General features: G+C 42.2%; 1 protein-coding gene across 1 annotated transcript in view; it reads right to left on the bottom strand.

Moving 5' to 3' along the window:
• The window catches only part of CHM (CHM Rab escort protein), a 65,943-nt gene that overhangs the window by 11,378 nt on the left and 36,182 nt on the right, over positions 1 to 18,383 (bottom strand). Inside the window, exons 9-12 of the mRNA XM_064158959.1 lie at positions 7,067 to 7,144; positions 2,473 to 2,577; positions 1,618 to 1,681; positions 639 to 735 (exon numbers count right to left, since the gene is read on the bottom strand). Coding sequence (XP_064015029.1) covers positions 639 to 735; positions 1,618 to 1,681; positions 2,473 to 2,577; positions 7,067 to 7,144 — 344 coding nt within the window. The remainder of the gene's footprint in view (positions 1 to 638; positions 736 to 1,617; positions 1,682 to 2,472; positions 2,578 to 7,066; positions 7,145 to 18,383) is intronic.

Raw genomic sequence — 18,383 nt, 5'->3', positions numbered from 1 at the left:
ATTCTGGACCCCTCAGTTCAAGATGGACCTCAGAGGACTTCTTGAAAGAGTCCAGCACCGAGCCACAAAGACACTGAAAGCAGTGGAACATGTCTCTCTTGAGGGCAGGCTGAGGGAGCTGGGGTGCTTTAGCCTGAAGCAGAGAAGCCTGAGGAGTGACCTCATTCATATTGATAAAGATGTGAATGGCAGTGTTGGGAGGGTGGAGCCAGGCTCTGCTCAGAGTTGTCCAACAATAGGACAAGGGACAGTGGGTGCAAGCTGGAGCAGAAGAGGTGCCATGTGAACAGAAGGAAAAGCTTTTTCACTGTGAGGGTGACAGAGCCCTGAAGCAGGCTGCCCAGAGAGGTTGTGGAGTGTCCTTCTCTGAAGACTTTCAAAAACCTGCCTGGATGCATTCCTGTGTGACCTACTCTAGGTGATCCTGCTCTGGCAGGGGGGTTGGATTCAAACCCCTAACATTCTGTGTTTCTGTGACTATTTCTCTCATCTGCTCATCACAGTAAGCCAGTACCTGGTGTTTTCTCAGGTAACAGCCTAGGTTTAGGCAGCAGAGGAATGATAAGCAGTTATTTTAAACTTTGTTTCAGAATTGACAGAGTCAAAGGGAAAAAACATAAAGTTACATGTACACTTACAAGTGTCCTTCATGCATGTCATGGAGGAGGAACACAACTCAATGACGCGAACTGCAGGTTTGCCTGGATCCACAGCAGGTACTGTCAAAATGGAAATCTACCAAGCAGAAAGAACAACTTCTGTTAAAGCAAAGGAACATGGAGCACGAGACAATCAACATCACTCTGAGAGAAGAAGAAAACTAAGGCAGTTCTATAATTTTGGTTTCCAGTTTATTAGTAACAGTTGATAAGATCAACCCTGCAGAATTCGAGCATTCAAGAATTTCTACCAGGTCAGCAAGGGCACCTTTGTCTGTGGCAGTGGAACACAAAGAAAGCCTCATATCACAGCCCCTCCCAAAAAGGTAGCAGTGTAGAAACTCTGTTGGCAAGAGACTGCAAAATCGTTTTTGAACACTGGGCAGAGCACTGCTACACGAGAAGACTGGAGTACTCCTACGCAGGACTGCTTGTAGCAAGACTTGGGAGTAACAGACTCTCCTGTCATGTATATTCTTACTCTCCAGGTCCTATTTAACATGTGAGCATACAGAAGAAACTTCACACACTACTATCCTTTAAAGTGAAGATCTTCAAAGACTGCAGGAGTAGAAACATTTAAAGGAGGATTTGACAGTGTCCCAAGAAGAGCTTTGAACAGTAATATTAATCATTAAAAACTCAAACCAAACCAAAATCATTTTGAACAAAATCTAGATAAGAGGAATAATTAAGTTAATATGTTACTAAGGGTAATAATTTATTAAAAAGCAAGCGAAATTAACTACCTTAAGCAGCTTAGAAACTGTGAATGGAGTGTGAACTAAACAGGGAAACCCAAGTTAGATGAAACCTAAAATAAAACAGAATTTCTAATAGTCTCTTAGAGACTAATGAATTAATTATCAGTACAGAAAGCTGACCAAAAGTGGATTCAAGCTTATACCAACAAACCAGTACTAATACATACAATGGATGAAGAGAGATTGATAAATACCTGCTGCTCTGAATCCGCATTTAGTACAGACTGATCTGTAATGAGCACTGCTCTGGAGATCTGCCTACAAGGACATGAAACAGTTATAGCTTTTCACAAAAATGGAAAAACAGCCATCTGCATTCATAGTACTGGCAAACCCAAACTGTACACAATAATCATTATTAAGAGGACTGGTTGTGGGATATTTTGCCTGTTGCTGAAGCAGGAAGACAGCTGGAGCACTGATGTATTTTCAATGAGAGAATCAGATTCTGAATCAATCAGAGAGGGCCATTATATGGAAGAGCTTCAGTGTCCTGACAGTTAAGACCTTCTTTTACTTGACCAAGATTAGCAGCAATGTGTTACAAGACCTTTTGTGTTCTAGACAGCAGAGAACACTTTGGATTAAGGGGCAATATACTAGGGTGGAGTTCATAAGTTTAAGTTTCTCATCAATCCACCTACTACCACAGTTCTGCTAATATCTTATCTGTGATATTTTGAGGACAGAGTCAGTTTGTTCAATGCTCATGGCAAGAACACAGATCAGAGAAAACAGTACTTTTCTCTAAACATTAACAGATCTAAAGTGAGGACAGCAACAGGTACCTCCACCTTCCAAACACCAAATCCCTGATCCACTTAGAACCACTGGATTCTTTATAAGGAAAAGAAGACTACAGGTTAGGGGACAATTTAAGAGAACCTGAAGAGAGAAAGTATGCAGTATGCCCTCAAGTGTATAGAAGAGAAAAGCTACACACAGAGTTGAGCTGAACTGCAAAAGTAAGGCAGGAGACAACAATCTCTTCAATTTAATTTGCATTATTATTTAAAGGACTTCACTATGTCTACTGTTTCAGTACATACCTGTAACACACATTTGTGCATGTGCTCTCTGAAAGGTAACTATCTTCCACAATGAAATAGGTAGCATTTATTCTTTGTCCAAAGTGATCCACAATAGCTTTGCATCTGTTAAAACATGACACATGAAAGAAATGTAGATATAAGGTAACAAAAGCAGGTGTAAGGTTTGGAAACTGAATTACAGAGCACATCCTTTCAAAAAAATGAGCTACACATCTCTTTAACATTGTGAACCCCTAAAACAACTCAACTGAAAGTGGTACCTAAATCCTAGACTTACACTTTTCATCTTGAATATATAGATATATATACAGTTATATGCAATGCCATTACAGATGATGATATCAGAACATTAATAAATTGGTCACTGAAGAAAGAAAGATAAACACAAGCTGATAACACTGGCATTTGATTGCACGTGAAAATGGCACTGATCTCACCTAATTGAGTAATAGCAACCAGCTGCCACCAGCAGCTTTAGCAAACCTCTGCAGTCTTAAATGAGAACTGCAGCAGGGTACACACAACATCTGTGTAACAGTGTCAGAGGTTTATGGCAACTGATCAGACTTTTGTAACACATATACATATCTATACTCAAATTAACAGAACTTGAGGACAGTAATCAGCTCAAGTCCTATGGTACAAGTCTTGTTTACCTTAAACACAGCTTTCTTCACACAGTTTCAACCACATTCTCATCAACATGTGTTTTACTTGCAACTTTAGGAAGTTTTCCTTAGCATCAGCCTAACTGATTTCATTCTCAAGCACTCATTTGAATGCTGCAAATAAACAAGGAAGTCAAGCTGCTACAGTTCATTTCTAATTATAACCTTTCTCATTGTTTATGAAACAATTTCCCCTGCCACCCCCCTAAACATTATGGAAGGGGAAAGGTTGATTAAATGTCATGTTGCATCACTCAAAGCCAGCAAAAGCAACGACACACATTTCACTTTCCTGCTAAGTGTTGTTTCCTCTCCTTTGTTCAGGAATAGCTATCAGGTCATATGTTTGATAAGATTTTAAACAGAAAAAGAGATAGCACTTTTAATTTCAGCCTCCACTTTACTTCAAAGGGTGATGCTGAGAGCATTTCTTTCAAGTACTGCTTCCAAATATGGAAAACACTTATGCACTGACATTATCAGGTCTCTGTCATCTGATATGTGTTGGGACAATGAATCATACAGAACCCTCCATTGACCTTCTTTCAATGTGTCTAGATAAAAGGATGAAAATTAGAATCCATCTCCTTGCAGTGCCACGAGTTATAAATGTACTTTATAGGGCTCATTATCCAAACTAATGGACTAAGGGCGACATCCTTGAAATGGACTTAGCAGCACTGACAAAGCCAGTATGCAATATTTCAAGAGAGATATGTAAATTACTAGCTGTTTGCTATATCTTTTTATTACAGATGTATAAATTTCCATTTATCATATCTTTTCTGGTTTTGAGCCAGAAGTGTGTGATTGGAAGCACAGGTAAAGTGTGACCAACAGAAAATGGCCACTGGCATGATTAGTGCAATCTATGCAATGTGAAATCCTTTAAATGTTGTCCTGTGCACCCAAAATAAAGTAACCCATAGCAGAAATTAAACACCAGAAAGAAAAATCATGATCACGTATATGCTCAGTGTGGTTTTTCTGCAACCTGAGGAATATGAGGTGGGGTTTGTCTAACAAACCACCAAAGCTCGAGCAAGAGCTCAGGATGCTCTGCATACATATTAAACCAGCAGATTTAATCTGGCACAATACTTAAACCTCAGTGGATTACCAAAACCTTAAAATAGGTATGTCTAAGAGTTTCTGTGCTTTCACACTGTCTTCTCTGAATCTTATTTCCATAAACTATAAGAAAGACTATAATGAAATGATGATAATAAATAATTGCAAAGTTTGGGGTGAACTCCACTGTTCTCTGGACATACAACTATGGATAGCATAAAAGGGGAAAAGCATCCAACTACATATTGCATGGGGTTTTACTTTTCTTGTGCTGCAGAGAATGTTAGTCATGTCTAGAAAGCAGACAGAATAAACTTTGGCCACATTTGGGGACTTCAAATTAAACTACTGAGAAAGAATTTGAGAAGAAAATCAAGGCTGCAGCTATAAGGAAAATTAGTATTAAAATTAGCTATAAAGTAACTGTACTAAGATATTAAGTCTCAAAGCCCATGGAAGATGCTTATAAAATAATAAAGAATACTGAACGATTTGACTGGATTTCTACTGTTGTGAGCTTAACCTATTTGTAACCACGCTGTCTCTGAAGCCACAAAGACAGCTGTCCTGACAACGAGATATGAATTTGTCTATTCCCAATTACTATTAATGGCCTGTTGACTCAAAAGCTCAGTAACTCATAAATACCATCATTAACAACGTGATAGCTGATTTTTATTAGGCAAAAGACTGAAGCCCAAAGACAGGAGGAAATGAGAACTGGTGCAAGGAGGGAATACACAGTAAGGACGGAGATAACATGAAGAAAGAAGCAGAAGGAAAAGGAAATAGAGATGATGTAAGGAACAAACTGCATAGTTTGCTAAGTAACACTCAAAAGACTTAGCAAGCAGAAGGCGTAATATTGCATTCAGGTGAGAGAAAAGAAAATCAAGAGAGAAGAATACAGCTGAATAAAAATATACACCCTGGGGCAAAGAGGTTCAGCTTTTTGGGTGACTTTTTTGCAGATGGTGAAAATTGTGTTTGAGACTAAAAAACAATTGGGAAAAAAAAGACTGAATAGACTTAAAACCCTCTCAACATATTCTGACCTAGGCTGCATTATTTTCATCGTCTCAAAGAAGTCTGACAATTCCCTTCTCTTCTACACGGATCAGGGCTTTGATTTGTACTGAGTTTGATTTAGAAATGCTACTTTGTAAAATGCTTTGCTTTGAAACTACAGGAGACCTGAAGAGGCAAGAGAAGCAGGCAAACCGCTCTGAGGAAAGAGCAAGTGACCTGGGAAGCTGGATGTGTTGTGCATCTTTGGTTTTAGCACCAGATTATTATTAACAGACCAATACTTGGGGAATACTGAAAGTCTGGCAAAGTCTTTTAAAAATACGCCAGCAACTCTGCTCCTTAAATATCTGTCCTCCAGTTTTAAGTGAAAATGGCCTAAGTGAACCACTGAAGGAGCCTAGTAGCCTAAAAAAGTCACTTGAAACCCATCTGGTCACTTAGTGGATTCAAAACATCAAAGAAGGTTAAAGGAAAAGCAGCTCTCCACCTTTTTTTTTTAATGCAAAGAATCTTAGGAAAGAAAATGCTCATTTCAAAGGTCTTCAGAATTGGGAAAATAAACTGGAAACTGGGACAAACAGCACTACTGACCAGTTAAGATCTTTATAGAGTGCGAGCTGCAAGTTGCTAACAGCTATAAACTTTGTCCTTCAGAAAGAGTCCCTTACTGTTTAAATAGCATTATATAATGTATTACTATACAATACTACATGTGTTTTCCATCAGTGGAAAATAAGGCTGCCTACAGTAAAAGATCAAATATTACTGTTAAAATAAATTAGGTAATTTAAGAAGGGGTTGTAATTTTATTTGCATACCAATCATGCACTTAAAACAATGCCACTGATGATGAAATACCATCACACATGCATCTCAACATTCAAAACACTGCAATGAACTTCAACACTTCAAGGAATAGAGACAGAATCTACTGCTTCTAACATTTCAGGGAAAACAGACACTACCTGCCCATGTCATGACAAATCCAGCTAAAACTACCATGCTCAAAGAAGCAAATGTGCAGTGCAACTGGAAAGCAAACAGCTTTTATCTACTCGTTTTCCTGATCAAATGTGACTACATCTTTTCTACCTTCATTTTCTACAGTCTTCTGAACTTTCCAATTTCAGGAATTAGGCTGAAAAAAGCCTCTCGAGAGAGCTGAAGTCTGTACTTAGACTAATAACCAAAAGAATGCATGTAACAGGAATAACAGAAACCACGACAACTTACAGAGGTGCAAAAAATGCCACTGTGGGAGCAAGTCCAGGTTGTTTTTTCTTAGCTCAGCTTTAAACCCACCTCCGGGCCTGATATTGTTGTAAAAAAATTTATACTAGGATAAGAGGGCAGCATAGTTTATGACAACAATCTACCTAAAAACTCATTAAAGTCTTTTCTCTTGGAGTGACATGCATTATCAGCAAAGATTAATCTGATGAGTCTTTAGGTGAGCTCCATTTTTAAAAATGCAATAACAGAGGGCTTTGTTGTCATCTGATGAAAATCAATTAGGGTAGGTAAGGCCACAAGGAAAACTAACATCACTCATCACCAGCCCTCTGGCAGCTGAAATGATTTGTCTTCCAAGCTTGGGTGATCAGGAGCTGTAGTAATATCACAGGGAAATTAATTTAGTTTCTATATTCTGGACCCACTTTCCTTGTTCTGGAGGACCTATACACAAATTACTTTTAATCAAGGTTGATCTGTTATTAATATCAAGGAGCATCTTTGAAGAACCTTTTTTTTTTTGGTCTGACTTAATGCATTTTCCATCTGTCTTTTGTATGCAAACAGGAGGTTACCTCTATCACCCTTACCGTCCAGATTCTTTGTCCACTACAAGGCACTGCACAGGATGGCGAAGACAATAGATACCTCCAAAGACAGCACACAGCCTGCAAGCACATGAGACAAAAGAAAGGTTACTCCTATCACGACAAACTGTTGTCAGCGTGAGCCTCTATCATAGGCAAGGCAAAGTACTGGGCACACTGTAGCACTTCTTTAATGACACTTCTTAACCTCTGAACGAGACACTCAGAAAACAATCAGAACAAAGCACGGCCTGGAGTTTTGTAAAGGGTGTGTCGTTAACTGGGCTCCTGTTAGCATTTACCTCAGCTCTCTTCACCAGTGCATTAGCATCAACGCTCATTTAGGATTGGACAGCATAAGGAGGACACAGAGCTGCTGAAGTCCAGAGGAGGGCCACAATGATGATCCAAGGGTTGGAACACCTTTCCTATCAGGATAGGCTGAGGGAGCTGGGGGTGTTCAGAAACCTTGGGGGAGATCTCAGAGCTGCCTCCTACAGGAAGGCTGCAGAGGGACTCTTCATAAGGGTGTCTAGCAATAGGAGAAGGGAAATGGCCTGGAGCTGAGGGAGAGTGTGGACTGCACATGAACTGATAGTGAAGCTTCACAGGACAGCCTTTCAAACAATACTGAAGTATACTTAGCAGTTTTCCACTTGCAAAACAAACCCAGCACCTAAAATCTGTTCATGGATGATGAATAGATCTGAGGATGAAAACAAGACTTGCATTTTGCAAACCTGACTTCCTAGGATGGAGTCCATATTGGCACTGAAAAGTCAAATTAGACAGTGATGAATCAGAAATTCAGCATGGCAAATGGCTGGAGTGTGTTACCAACTGGCATCTCTTCCGAGCTGTACTCCAAAAGAAGTGTCAGCAAGATCACTTACTACTGGCCTGAACAGAAGGTTCAGCTCCCTAGAAATAGCTCTTCTCCCCATGCGAAAGCAGAGGGAATACACACCATGATGAATGGCAACTTTGGTTTTCTGGAGCTTGTTGAAGATGACATAAAGGTTAAACATTCACTGAAGAATTACTAGAGAGCCTTGAGCTACAGCCTTATTATCCCTAACGCTGCAGCCAGCAGCCTCTTGCCTGACAAAGCACATAGTAGGATCATTCACACCAACTTAGAGGAATTTATTCCATGTGGTGTGCAAGAACTCACTATGACCTTCACTAAACCTCAGCTTCCTTCGTTGAAAACTAATGATATTTTTCCTTAGACTTCAAGCACAATCAAGGGCTTTTTGCTACATGCACTTTATTTTTCTAGTGTAGCTGGAGAGAACTTTGCTGCTTGGCTGGGCTGCACGAATATGTGAATGACTTTTCTCCAGGAGTAGCGTGCTACCCTGTGCAGGAGGGCATGACCTGTTTTCTCAGTAGGCCAGCAAAAAAATCCTCTTTTTAAATGAAAATGGAAAGGAACTTTGGTTGTGTTGTGCCAGACAATTACAGAGAGCCAAAATCATAGAATGGTTTAGGTTGGAAGGGACCTCAATGCTCAGCCAGTTTCAACCTCCTTGCCATAGGCAGGGCCACCTCCTACTAGAACAGGTTGTTCAAAGTCTCATCCAACCTGGCCTTAAACACCTCCAGGGAGGTTGCAGATCACAGAATCACAACCTCCCTGCACAACTTGTGCCAGTGTCTCACCACCCTCACTGTAAAGAACCCTTTCCTAACATCTAGTTTGAATCTCCACTCTCCCAGTTTAAACCCATTACTCCTCATCCTGTCATTACAAGACCCTGTCAGTAGTCCCTCCCCAGCCCTCCTGTAGCCCCCTTCAGATACTGAAAGGCTACTATAAGGTCTCCTCAAAGCCTTCTCTTCTCCAGGCTGCAGAGCCCCAACTCTTGTAGCCTGTCCTCATCCCTACTAAAACATGCTAGCATGAAAACCAGCAGGATTAGTAAGAACTTGCCAAAATTAGTTAAATAGAGAAACTGAAACATGAAAGCAAATGGCATCCTGGTAATTTATGACAAAGTAGAATCACTCTGCTAACATTACTTTTATACAATAGGCTATTGAGGATGATTTGACTGTACTTCAAGTACAAGGCAACTCTTTGATACCATTAACCCTAAATGACAGACATTTAAACTGATATTACTCTAATTAACTGGCGACTGCCTCCACCAATAATTCAGGTTTTGCTGAAAGACAGCAACAACACCATACTCAACTTCAACTTTGCCCTCGTGACATCAAATCATATTATGGCTAAATTAACAGTTGTGAAAACTTTTGGCCTGGTAGCCCTCCATCATACACAGCCTTTAAATGCCATTTCAGTTCCCATCAAGGCAGGAATCCACAGTTGTAATTTTTAATACAGCCCTGAAACAATGGGATGGATGAAAAGCTGAATTTCTGACAGCATATTCACAATGATTTATGAGTTTGTGTGTAATTTGATTATTCTATTAATTTTACTGATTACTGATTCAGCTAATACAGTGAAGGTCACTTACAAAATAAATCTTCATTACATTTCACAGAAAGTAAGTGCCTCCAACTAGTTGTTTTCTTTAATTAAACGCTAATGTAACAAGAGGCAAAATACGCTTCAGGGTTGCCGCATCTGTTGCTACAAGAGGAGTTTACTGCTTTGATGTAATGCTCTTCGATATTAATGGAACAAAAATAGACTCTCTCTCCATCTGACATCTTGAGTCTCAACACAGAGATACCATAAACACCTCTGAATTACGGAGACTTAGCCACAGTTCACTCTGAAACCACAGAAAAGAACTGGAAAATATTACTACGTAGTTTTGCACCCAAAAATGCAGGTGTTATTTCTAGCAGGTAGCTTGCTTCCTACTTTCTAAAATTAATGGAGTTTGAAAAAATAATAATAAAATAATCAGTACATTTCTCCCCAGTTGTACAGTTCTCTATGGCAAAAGTTGGGCTGCATCAAAAGCAGTGTGAGCAGCAGGATGAGGGAAGTGACCCTGCCCCTCCATTCTACTCTCTTGAGATCCCACCTGCAGCGCTGCATCCAGTTCTGCTGCCCCCAACACAAGATGGACATGGAACTGCTGGAGTGGGTTCAGAGGAAGTCACAAAGATGACCAGAGGGCTGGAGAACCTCCTCTATGGGGACAGGCTGAGAGAGTTGGGTCTGTTCAGCCTGGAGAAGAGAAAGCTCTGGAAAGATGTTACAGCAGCCTTCCAGAACCTGAAAGAGGGCCTGCAAGAACACTGTGAAGGGACTTTATACAAGGGCTTGTAGTGATAGAATGAGAGGGAATGGAGTGCAGCTTGAGGAGGGGAGGGTTAGATTGGAGATTAGGAAGAAATTCTTTAAAGTGAGTGTGGTGAGACACTGGAACAGGTTGCCCAGGGAGGTAGTAGCTGCCCCCTCTCTAGATGTGTCCAAGGCCAGGTTGGATGAGGCCTTGAGCAGCCTGATCTAGTGGAAGGTGTCCCTGTCCTTGGCAGTGTGGTTGGAACTGGATGATCTTTGATGCCCCCTCCAACTCAGACCATTCTATGAATCTATGAAATATTTGCTTCCCTCAAGCACTGCATGTACAGCACAGTGAGCTCTGGAGAAAGATCAAAGCAAACCAAGTGCTGAATTAATGAATTGTCCTTTTTCCATTTCTTTTTACAGACAGAGGAAGCTGTGACCTGGTCCTTCTGTTAAATTCTGGGTTTCCTGAATGGTCCCTAGAACTTCAGCATTTCCTACAGTACTGTTGTATGCTCTAGAAACGTTATAAAGGAGAACACAGACAAATAAAACAAAATGGCTACAATTTAACTATCAATTTTTTAATTTGCCCAATGTAGAGTTACCACTAAAAAGATTAGATTTTAGGCTGTGTACCTGCCTGGGTAAAGAAAAAAGAAGATACATATATATATATCTAAACCAAATGGAACTCTCCTGGCACTTGGAAAGCTACTGGAAAGGGTAGTAAGTGACAATAAATGCTTATAGCAAGCAAATGATCGAGTCAATCCTGAATTTTTCTCTGGAGACTATGCTCAGCATTTGTGTAAGTGTAAAAAAAGGTCCTGAAGTGTGCAGAATCAGCCCAGTTCATAAATCCAGTTAGCAATACAACAGGTTTCAAACCATTGTAAAGTTCCTGCATAGTTATTAACTGCAAGTTAGTTTATTTCCAAAGAGTATTTTGTACTCACAGAGTAAGGTAAATACATAGCATGTAAATATTTCCTAGACTTTGGTATTGAATGTGCAGAAATTGCAGAAGCAAGTGCACTACTCACCTACAAATAAGACAGAAAATCTGTTCAGAAGCATGTACTTGTCAAGGATCCCTGAGCCACTCTTGGAATGGAAGATGAAAGGACTTCTCTAAAGAGGATGCTCAGGGGAGACCTTATTGCTCTCTGTAACTACCTGAAAGGAGGTTGTAGCCAGGTGGGGGTTGGTCTTTTCTCCCAGGCAACCAGTGACAGAACAAGAGGACACAACCTCAGGCTGTGCCAGGGCAGATTTAGGCTCGATATTAGGAAGAAGTTCTTGACAGCAAGAGTGATTGCTGGCATTGGAATGGGCTGCCCAGGGAGGCGGTGGAGTCACCATCCCTGGAGGTGTTTAAAAGGGGGCTGGATGAGGCACTTAGTGCCACAGTTTAGCTAATTAGGTGCTAGGTGATAGGTTGGACTCGATGATCTCAAAGGTCTTTTCCAACCTGGTTAATTCTGTGATTCTATGATGAGATTATTTCTTTCACTAGATCTTTGCTTCTGTGCTAGTCTGGTAAGACAGAAGGAATTCCTACCATTGTGACTGGGAAATGCTGTAGAAAGAGTTGCTGCAATGGCAAGGCTTCAAATCAAAACACTGGTGAGTAAAAGACCTCATCAAAGAAACCAAGACTTCTGCTCATTTCACTTTTAACAAATTGTTTTTATGGAGAAAGAGGAGGAAGAAGGCAGGAATGGTGACAGCTCAGCAAGGACAGGTCACAGCTTAGAGCGACGGGCTGGGGAGAAAAAAGCAGCTTGGTCAAACCTTGTAAGAGAAGAAACCGTTTCTTACACATGCTCCTTTAGCTAATTATACAACAGTTCTACCCTCAAAGAGGAGCTTGGGAGACCAGGACCGTAGGGTGGAAACAAAAATGAGTAAGTAGAAGCAGTCAGTAAGCATTAGATCATCTCTAAAATTCATTTATGTGCTCTCTGCCTCCAGAAAATCCAACGAAACTGAAGGACTGGTTTGCTAATTTAGTAATCTTTTGGAAACTAATTCTCAGTCTTCTAGTTTAATGAAAAAGGACTCTGCTAAATTGCATGTGGATTTACATCCCAGAGTAGCTCCAGTAATAAACATTTGTGTCTTTTCCATAAATCTTCTCTAACACATTTGTCTGAGTCCTAATTCTGGGGAAGAGCAAATAAACCAGAATCTGCACATCCCCACACGGATTTAACTTGTTAAGAGGCTGTTAAGAGATAGCACCAAATAGCTACCAGACATACTTCCTTCATACTATAATCACCTTAATTATTAAAGTGACTAATTACTAAAATATCATCTCACTATTGCATTTATATTTAGTGCTTTTAAGTTCCAAATATGATAGCACAATGAAGCAAGAATGACCAAGTATGACAGTAAGACAATGTAAGGTATTTTTAGCCTTTCTTAAAGTTCCATTTAATTTTCCTGTACCACAAGGTACATTCTAACCCCTGGACAGAAGACTTCTCCATGCTTAGTTAGGGATCTGAAACCAAGAGACCTTGGCAACAGACATCCCATATGATATATTCTAATGGTTGAAGCCTTGGGGGGATCTTAGAGCTACCTTCCAATACCTGAACAGATCCTACGAGAAAGGCCAGAGAAGGACTTTTCAAAGGGTACCTAGAGACAGGACAAGGGGAATGGTTTGAAGTTGAGAGAGAGCAGGGTTAGACTGGATCTGAGGAAGAAGTTCTTCAGCACAAGTGTGATAAGACTCAGGAATAGGCTGCCCAGGGAGGCTGTGGATGCCTCCTCTCTGCGGGTGTTCAAGGCCAGGCTGAAGCAACTGAGTCTAGTTGAGAGGTGTCCTTGCCCATGGTGAGGAGGTTGGAGTAGATGATCTCTGAGGTACCTTCCAGCTTCAGCTGTTCTGTGATTCAGGAGGTACCAACTTCTGCAGAACACTGTATTTCTAGCCAGTGAAACAATAATGACCAGAAAGCTCTCACAGTTGTAAACCATTTTTTAAACAAAGAACTGCCAAACATCTCACTGAGACAAAAGATAAAACCTAAAATGGGAAGGTATTTTCAAAGTTTCATACACTTAGAATGCATTTCACAAGAAAGGTTATTTTCAAATTAAAAGTCTTTCCCTGTCAAATTCTGAGAAATAATGTGGGCAAGGACACAAAAGCATTCCATAGCTTTATTAACAACAATGCTCACTGATCTGTGAATAACCTGAAAAAAAAGAAGATTATTGAGTTACTTTACCAATCTATCCATCCATCACTAGTGAACAGGTCTCAAAATGATGAATTATCTCACTTCCCTCATGCTTATCCCAAGAGTTTCTCCTCAGAGGGAAAAACAAACAACTGATCCTGCAAACAATCCTGCTAACTACGCTTGATCATTCTGCATTCAGAGAAATGTACCAACTTTGTCTTTAAAAGCCAAACTACATAAAAAGTGTTATTGTTTCACTGCAGTGCAAGTGAAAACAAGAAAGAAGTGTTGCAGCTGCTCTTTCTATTCACTATTTTAGTAGAAACCAGGTAATATTGACAAGCTGTCAGGAATTTGAAATAAATGTTCAGGTTCAAGAAATGAAGTAATTCAAAGTGATAAAAAGCTGTATTTTGAAATGCAGGACTGAACTTGTACCTCAGATACAGCCTCTGGTTTAACATCACCTGTGCACCTGCTCAGACAGACTCACCTCTGTCACACCTGACTGTCACAAGGAATGAACACAGTTTGAATTCCTCAGAAAGATGTCAAACCTTACAACTAGCATACAGAAAAGTTAGGCATGTTGCTTACAGCTGGAGACAGGATACTCATATACAGATTCAAATGAGACAGATGTTTCATTTACCAATTCTAAGTGATTATTACAGTCAGATTTCCTAAAGCCCAGCCTCTATTTCAGAACACTAAAACCTTCCCAGAGATTACAACAGGCACATAATTGGAAATGTTAAAGTACCCAAGACTACCTCAGGAGCTTCAACATTTGTAGCAGGTAATAGCTCAAATGTAAGGGCAAAACCTGATTATTCATTTTTCAGAGATATACAGGAGCCTTCCAAATCAATCACACAATCCATCACATCTCAGCCTGGACTCTTAATCTTCTTGTAAATATAAGTGCTGAAAGAGATGAACCATCTTAATCAGATCTTTCCTCCATCACAAAATTACTGCTGTCACCAGCGCTGACATGAAAATGACTAATTTCAGTTAGAATCTCTAACAACTACTAAAAAAAAGGTAACTCTGCCCCCCAAATACATGCACAATGTAAAAGTTCAAAGCTCATTTACAGGAAGTCCAACTCATTAACTGACTACCCATGAAGTCAGTGAATCACTGATTTCCACAGCTGAAGAAATTCTACCACTCAACACCTACTCCACTGACCATATCTGTCCAGTTTTGGATGACTCTTAACAAGGAGAAACAAAGCCATGATGTGTCATCCCCCAGAAGCTTTGTGAGAGGACAGGCCACATACAGACTCCAATTCCCTCTAAAACTTCAAATGAGAAAAAAAACCCCACACCTACTCCTCGAAGAGCCTTGTTCCCATTTAGATAGAACACTCTCAAGCTTTGCTCCTGAAGAGCTGGAAGGAAAGAAAGGGGATTCAGGTCATAAAAGAAGAATGCTGCACGATGTGCAAAGCAAGTATTGTCTTCCAATTTGACAACTACTTTGAATTTTTCAGCCAAACATCTTTCTTTCCACAGATGCAAAGGCCAAGTTTGGTTGCTGACAATTTTAGCATCACCTGTCTCAGAAAATAGTTGGGATCTTTCCTGATGACTTCTAAAACCAGAAAACCTCACTGACATCACAGAGAGAGTGATGGGCATTGGAATGGGCTGCCCAGGGAGGTGCTGCAGGCACTGTCCCTGCAGGTGTTCAAGAAAAGCCTGGATGAGGCACTTAGTGCCATGGTCCAGATGACCCACGGTGGAGGCAGGCTGGTGCTTGGCTGGGTTTTCACCCACAGTATAAAATGGCCAATGGACACTTTGTCTAGAAAAGGATAAACAGAGCAAGGGAAAAGAAGAGCGAGGGGGGGCCTGCCTTGACAGAGTTCCTGCCATGACAGAGTTCTCCACAGGACAGGTTCCTGCTGTGACAGAGTTCCTGCCATGACAGAGTTCTCGACAGGACAGGTTCCTGCCATGACAGAGTTCCTGCCATGACAGAGTTCTCGACAGGACAGGTTCCTGCTGTGACAGAGTTCCTTCTGTGACAGAGTTCTCAACAGGACAGGTTCCTGCCATGACAGAGTTCTCGACAGGACAGGTTCCTGCCTTGACAGAGCTCTCAACAGGACAGGCTCCTGCTGTGACAGAGTTCCTGCCATGACAGAGTTCTCGACAGGACAGGTTCCTGCTGTGACAGAGTTCCTTCTGTGACAGAGTTCTCGACAGGACAGGTTCCTGCTGTGACAGAGTTCCTTCTGTGACAGAGTGCTCCACAGGACAGGTTCCTGCTGTGACAGAGTTCCTGCCATGACAGAGTTCTCGACAGGACAGGTTCCTGCTGTGACAGAGTTCCTTCTGTGACAGAGTTCTCGACAGGACAGGTTCCTGCTGTGACAGAGTTCCTTCTGTGACAGAGTTCTCGACAGGACAGGTTCCTGCTGTGACAGAGTTCCTTCTGTGACAGAGTTCTCGACAGGACAGGTTCCTGCTGTGACAGAGTTCCTTCTGTGACAGAGTGCTCCACAGGACAGGTTCCTGCCATGACAGAGTTCTCGACAGGACAGGTTCCTGCTGTGACAGAGTTCCTTCTGTGACAGAGTTCTCGACAGGACAGGTTCCTGCTGTGACAGAGTTCCTTCTGTGACAGAGTTCTCGACAGGACAGGTTCCTGCTGTGACAGAGTTCCTTCTGTGACAGAGTTCTCGACAGGACAGGTTCCTGCTGTGACAGAGTTCCTTCTGTGACAGAGTGCTCCACAGGACAGGTTCCTGCTGTGACAGAGTTCCTGCCATGACAGAGTTCTCGACAGGACAGGTTCCTGCTGTGACAGAGTTCCTTCTGTGACAGAGTTCTCGACAGGACAGGTTCCTGCTGTGACAGAGTTCCTTCTGTGACAGAGTTCTCGACAGGACAGGTTCCTGCCATGACAGAGTTCTCGACAGGACAGGTTCCTGCCTTGACAGAGCTCTCAACAGGACAGGCTCCTGCTGTGACAGAGTTCCTGCCATGACAGAGTTCTCGACAGGACAGGTTCCTGCTGTGACAGAGTTCCTTCTGTGACAGAGTGCTCCACAGGACAGGTTCCTGCCTTGACAGAGTTCTCGACAGGACAGGTTCCTGCTGTGACAGAGTTCCTTCTGTGACAGAGTTCTCAACAGGACAGGTTCCTGCCATGACAGAGTTCTCGACAGGACAGGTTCCTGCCTTGACAGAGCTCTCAACAGGACAGGCTCCTGCTGTGACAGAGTTCCTGCCATGACAGAGTTCTCGACAGGACAGGTTCCTGCTGTGACAGAGTTCCTTCTGTGACAGAGTGCTCCACAGGACAGGTTCCTGCCTTGACAGAGTTCTCGACAGGACAGGTTCCTGCTGTGACAGAGTTCCTTCCTTGACAGGTTCTCGACAGGACAGGCTCCTGCCTTGACAGAGTTCCCGTTTTGGACGGCTCCCACCTTTTTGCATGGCTCTCAGTTTTACACCATCCCTGCTTTTGGGCAGTTCTCTATACTTTTGCACCATTCTGTGCAAACTTGCAAGCTTGGCAAGTCCTGGGGTCCTTTTGAGAGAGAGCTGCTGGCAGCACCCAGACCCAGCTGCTCTCGGACCATGCACAGCCACCTTCCTGGCTGCCACTCATTACTGGGGGACGCCAGCAGCTTGGCTCTCCCTGGCCGGGCGCTGCTGAGGCAGCATCGCTTCCACGAATCCCTGTCTCGTGGAGGCTGTGTACAGAGACATTTCAAGCCTGGCGGCTTTGCCACTCGCCTTGGGCTGCTGCTGCATGGAGCCAGACTACTGGATACTGCTTGCAGCTCAGAAGGCAGCCGAGCCGGAGGAATCCAGCAAGGGATCATCTCCAATTGCCTGTCTCACTGCGCCAAGTAACGCCTGCTGCTCCCTTAATTCTCTGCTCAGCCTGATTGATAGTGGGATAAAGCTGTCTTTATAGCTTAGCCTTTTCCATTTCCTGACTTCCTAAACCTCTAAACTTGTCCATAAGATCCTTCTGAAGAACTCCTGATCGAATTAGAAGCTGTAAATAAGCCTAAGCTAGTTTTGTATCTAGTTTAGGGGCAGAGGTTTTCAGGAAAACAAGACAATTCTAGTTTTATAATTCCTGACTCAGCCACATTAATTCCCTGCCTCCAGGACAGGGCACTTCCTCGAGGAAATGAACGCTGTTACAAGAGATTTGCAGCAAGCAAATACAGCAAACCACATCTTGTTAGAGCCAACTGTTACACGGCAATCTGCAAACCGTGCGCTGCTTTCCCTGCCTGCCTTCCCCCCTGGTGTCTTATGCGGAACACAGAACATGTAAAGGCTTGCTTTCATTTCCATAGAGTCATAGAATGGTTTGAGTTGGAAGGGACTTTAAAGATCATCTAGCTCCAGCCCTCCTGCCATTGACAGGGACACCTTCCACTAGCCCAGGTTAGTCTAGGCCTCATCCAACCTGGCCTTGAAACCTCCAGGGAGGAGGCATCAACAACCTCTCTGGGCAACCTGTTTCAGCTTCTCACTACCCTCACCGTAAAGAATTTCTCCCTAATATTCAGTCCAAATCTGCTCTCCTCAAGCTTAAATTTTCCTCAAGAAGAAGACATTCCCATATTTGTTTTTACTAAGCATACTCTTACTACTACTTGAGTAGACAGGGAGAGGCTGAACAGCTTCATACCGAGAAGTCTGAACCGAAGGAAGTTGCTAGACAGGCCAGTGAAGTTTTGCTGCTTAGCAGCCTGCAATAGCAGGAAGCTTCCAATGACCTTCCTTGTACCATGCATCCCATTTATGGAGATCAGAATCTCACATCTGTACCTCGACATATTGGGAGGTACATTACAGTGATATAAAAGTTTAATTTTCTCTCCTAAACCATACCTGCTTAAACCAATAAA

The sequence above is a fragment of the Pogoniulus pusillus genome, chromosome 19 (genome assembly GCF_015220805.1).
Source record: "Pogoniulus pusillus isolate bPogPus1 chromosome 19, bPogPus1.pri, whole genome shotgun sequence".
NCBI classification, from domain to species: domain Eukaryota; kingdom Metazoa; phylum Chordata; class Aves; order Piciformes; family Lybiidae; genus Pogoniulus; species Pogoniulus pusillus.
Note: the sequence above shows the minus strand (reverse complement) of the source record. Positions and strands in the feature narration are given on the sequence as shown.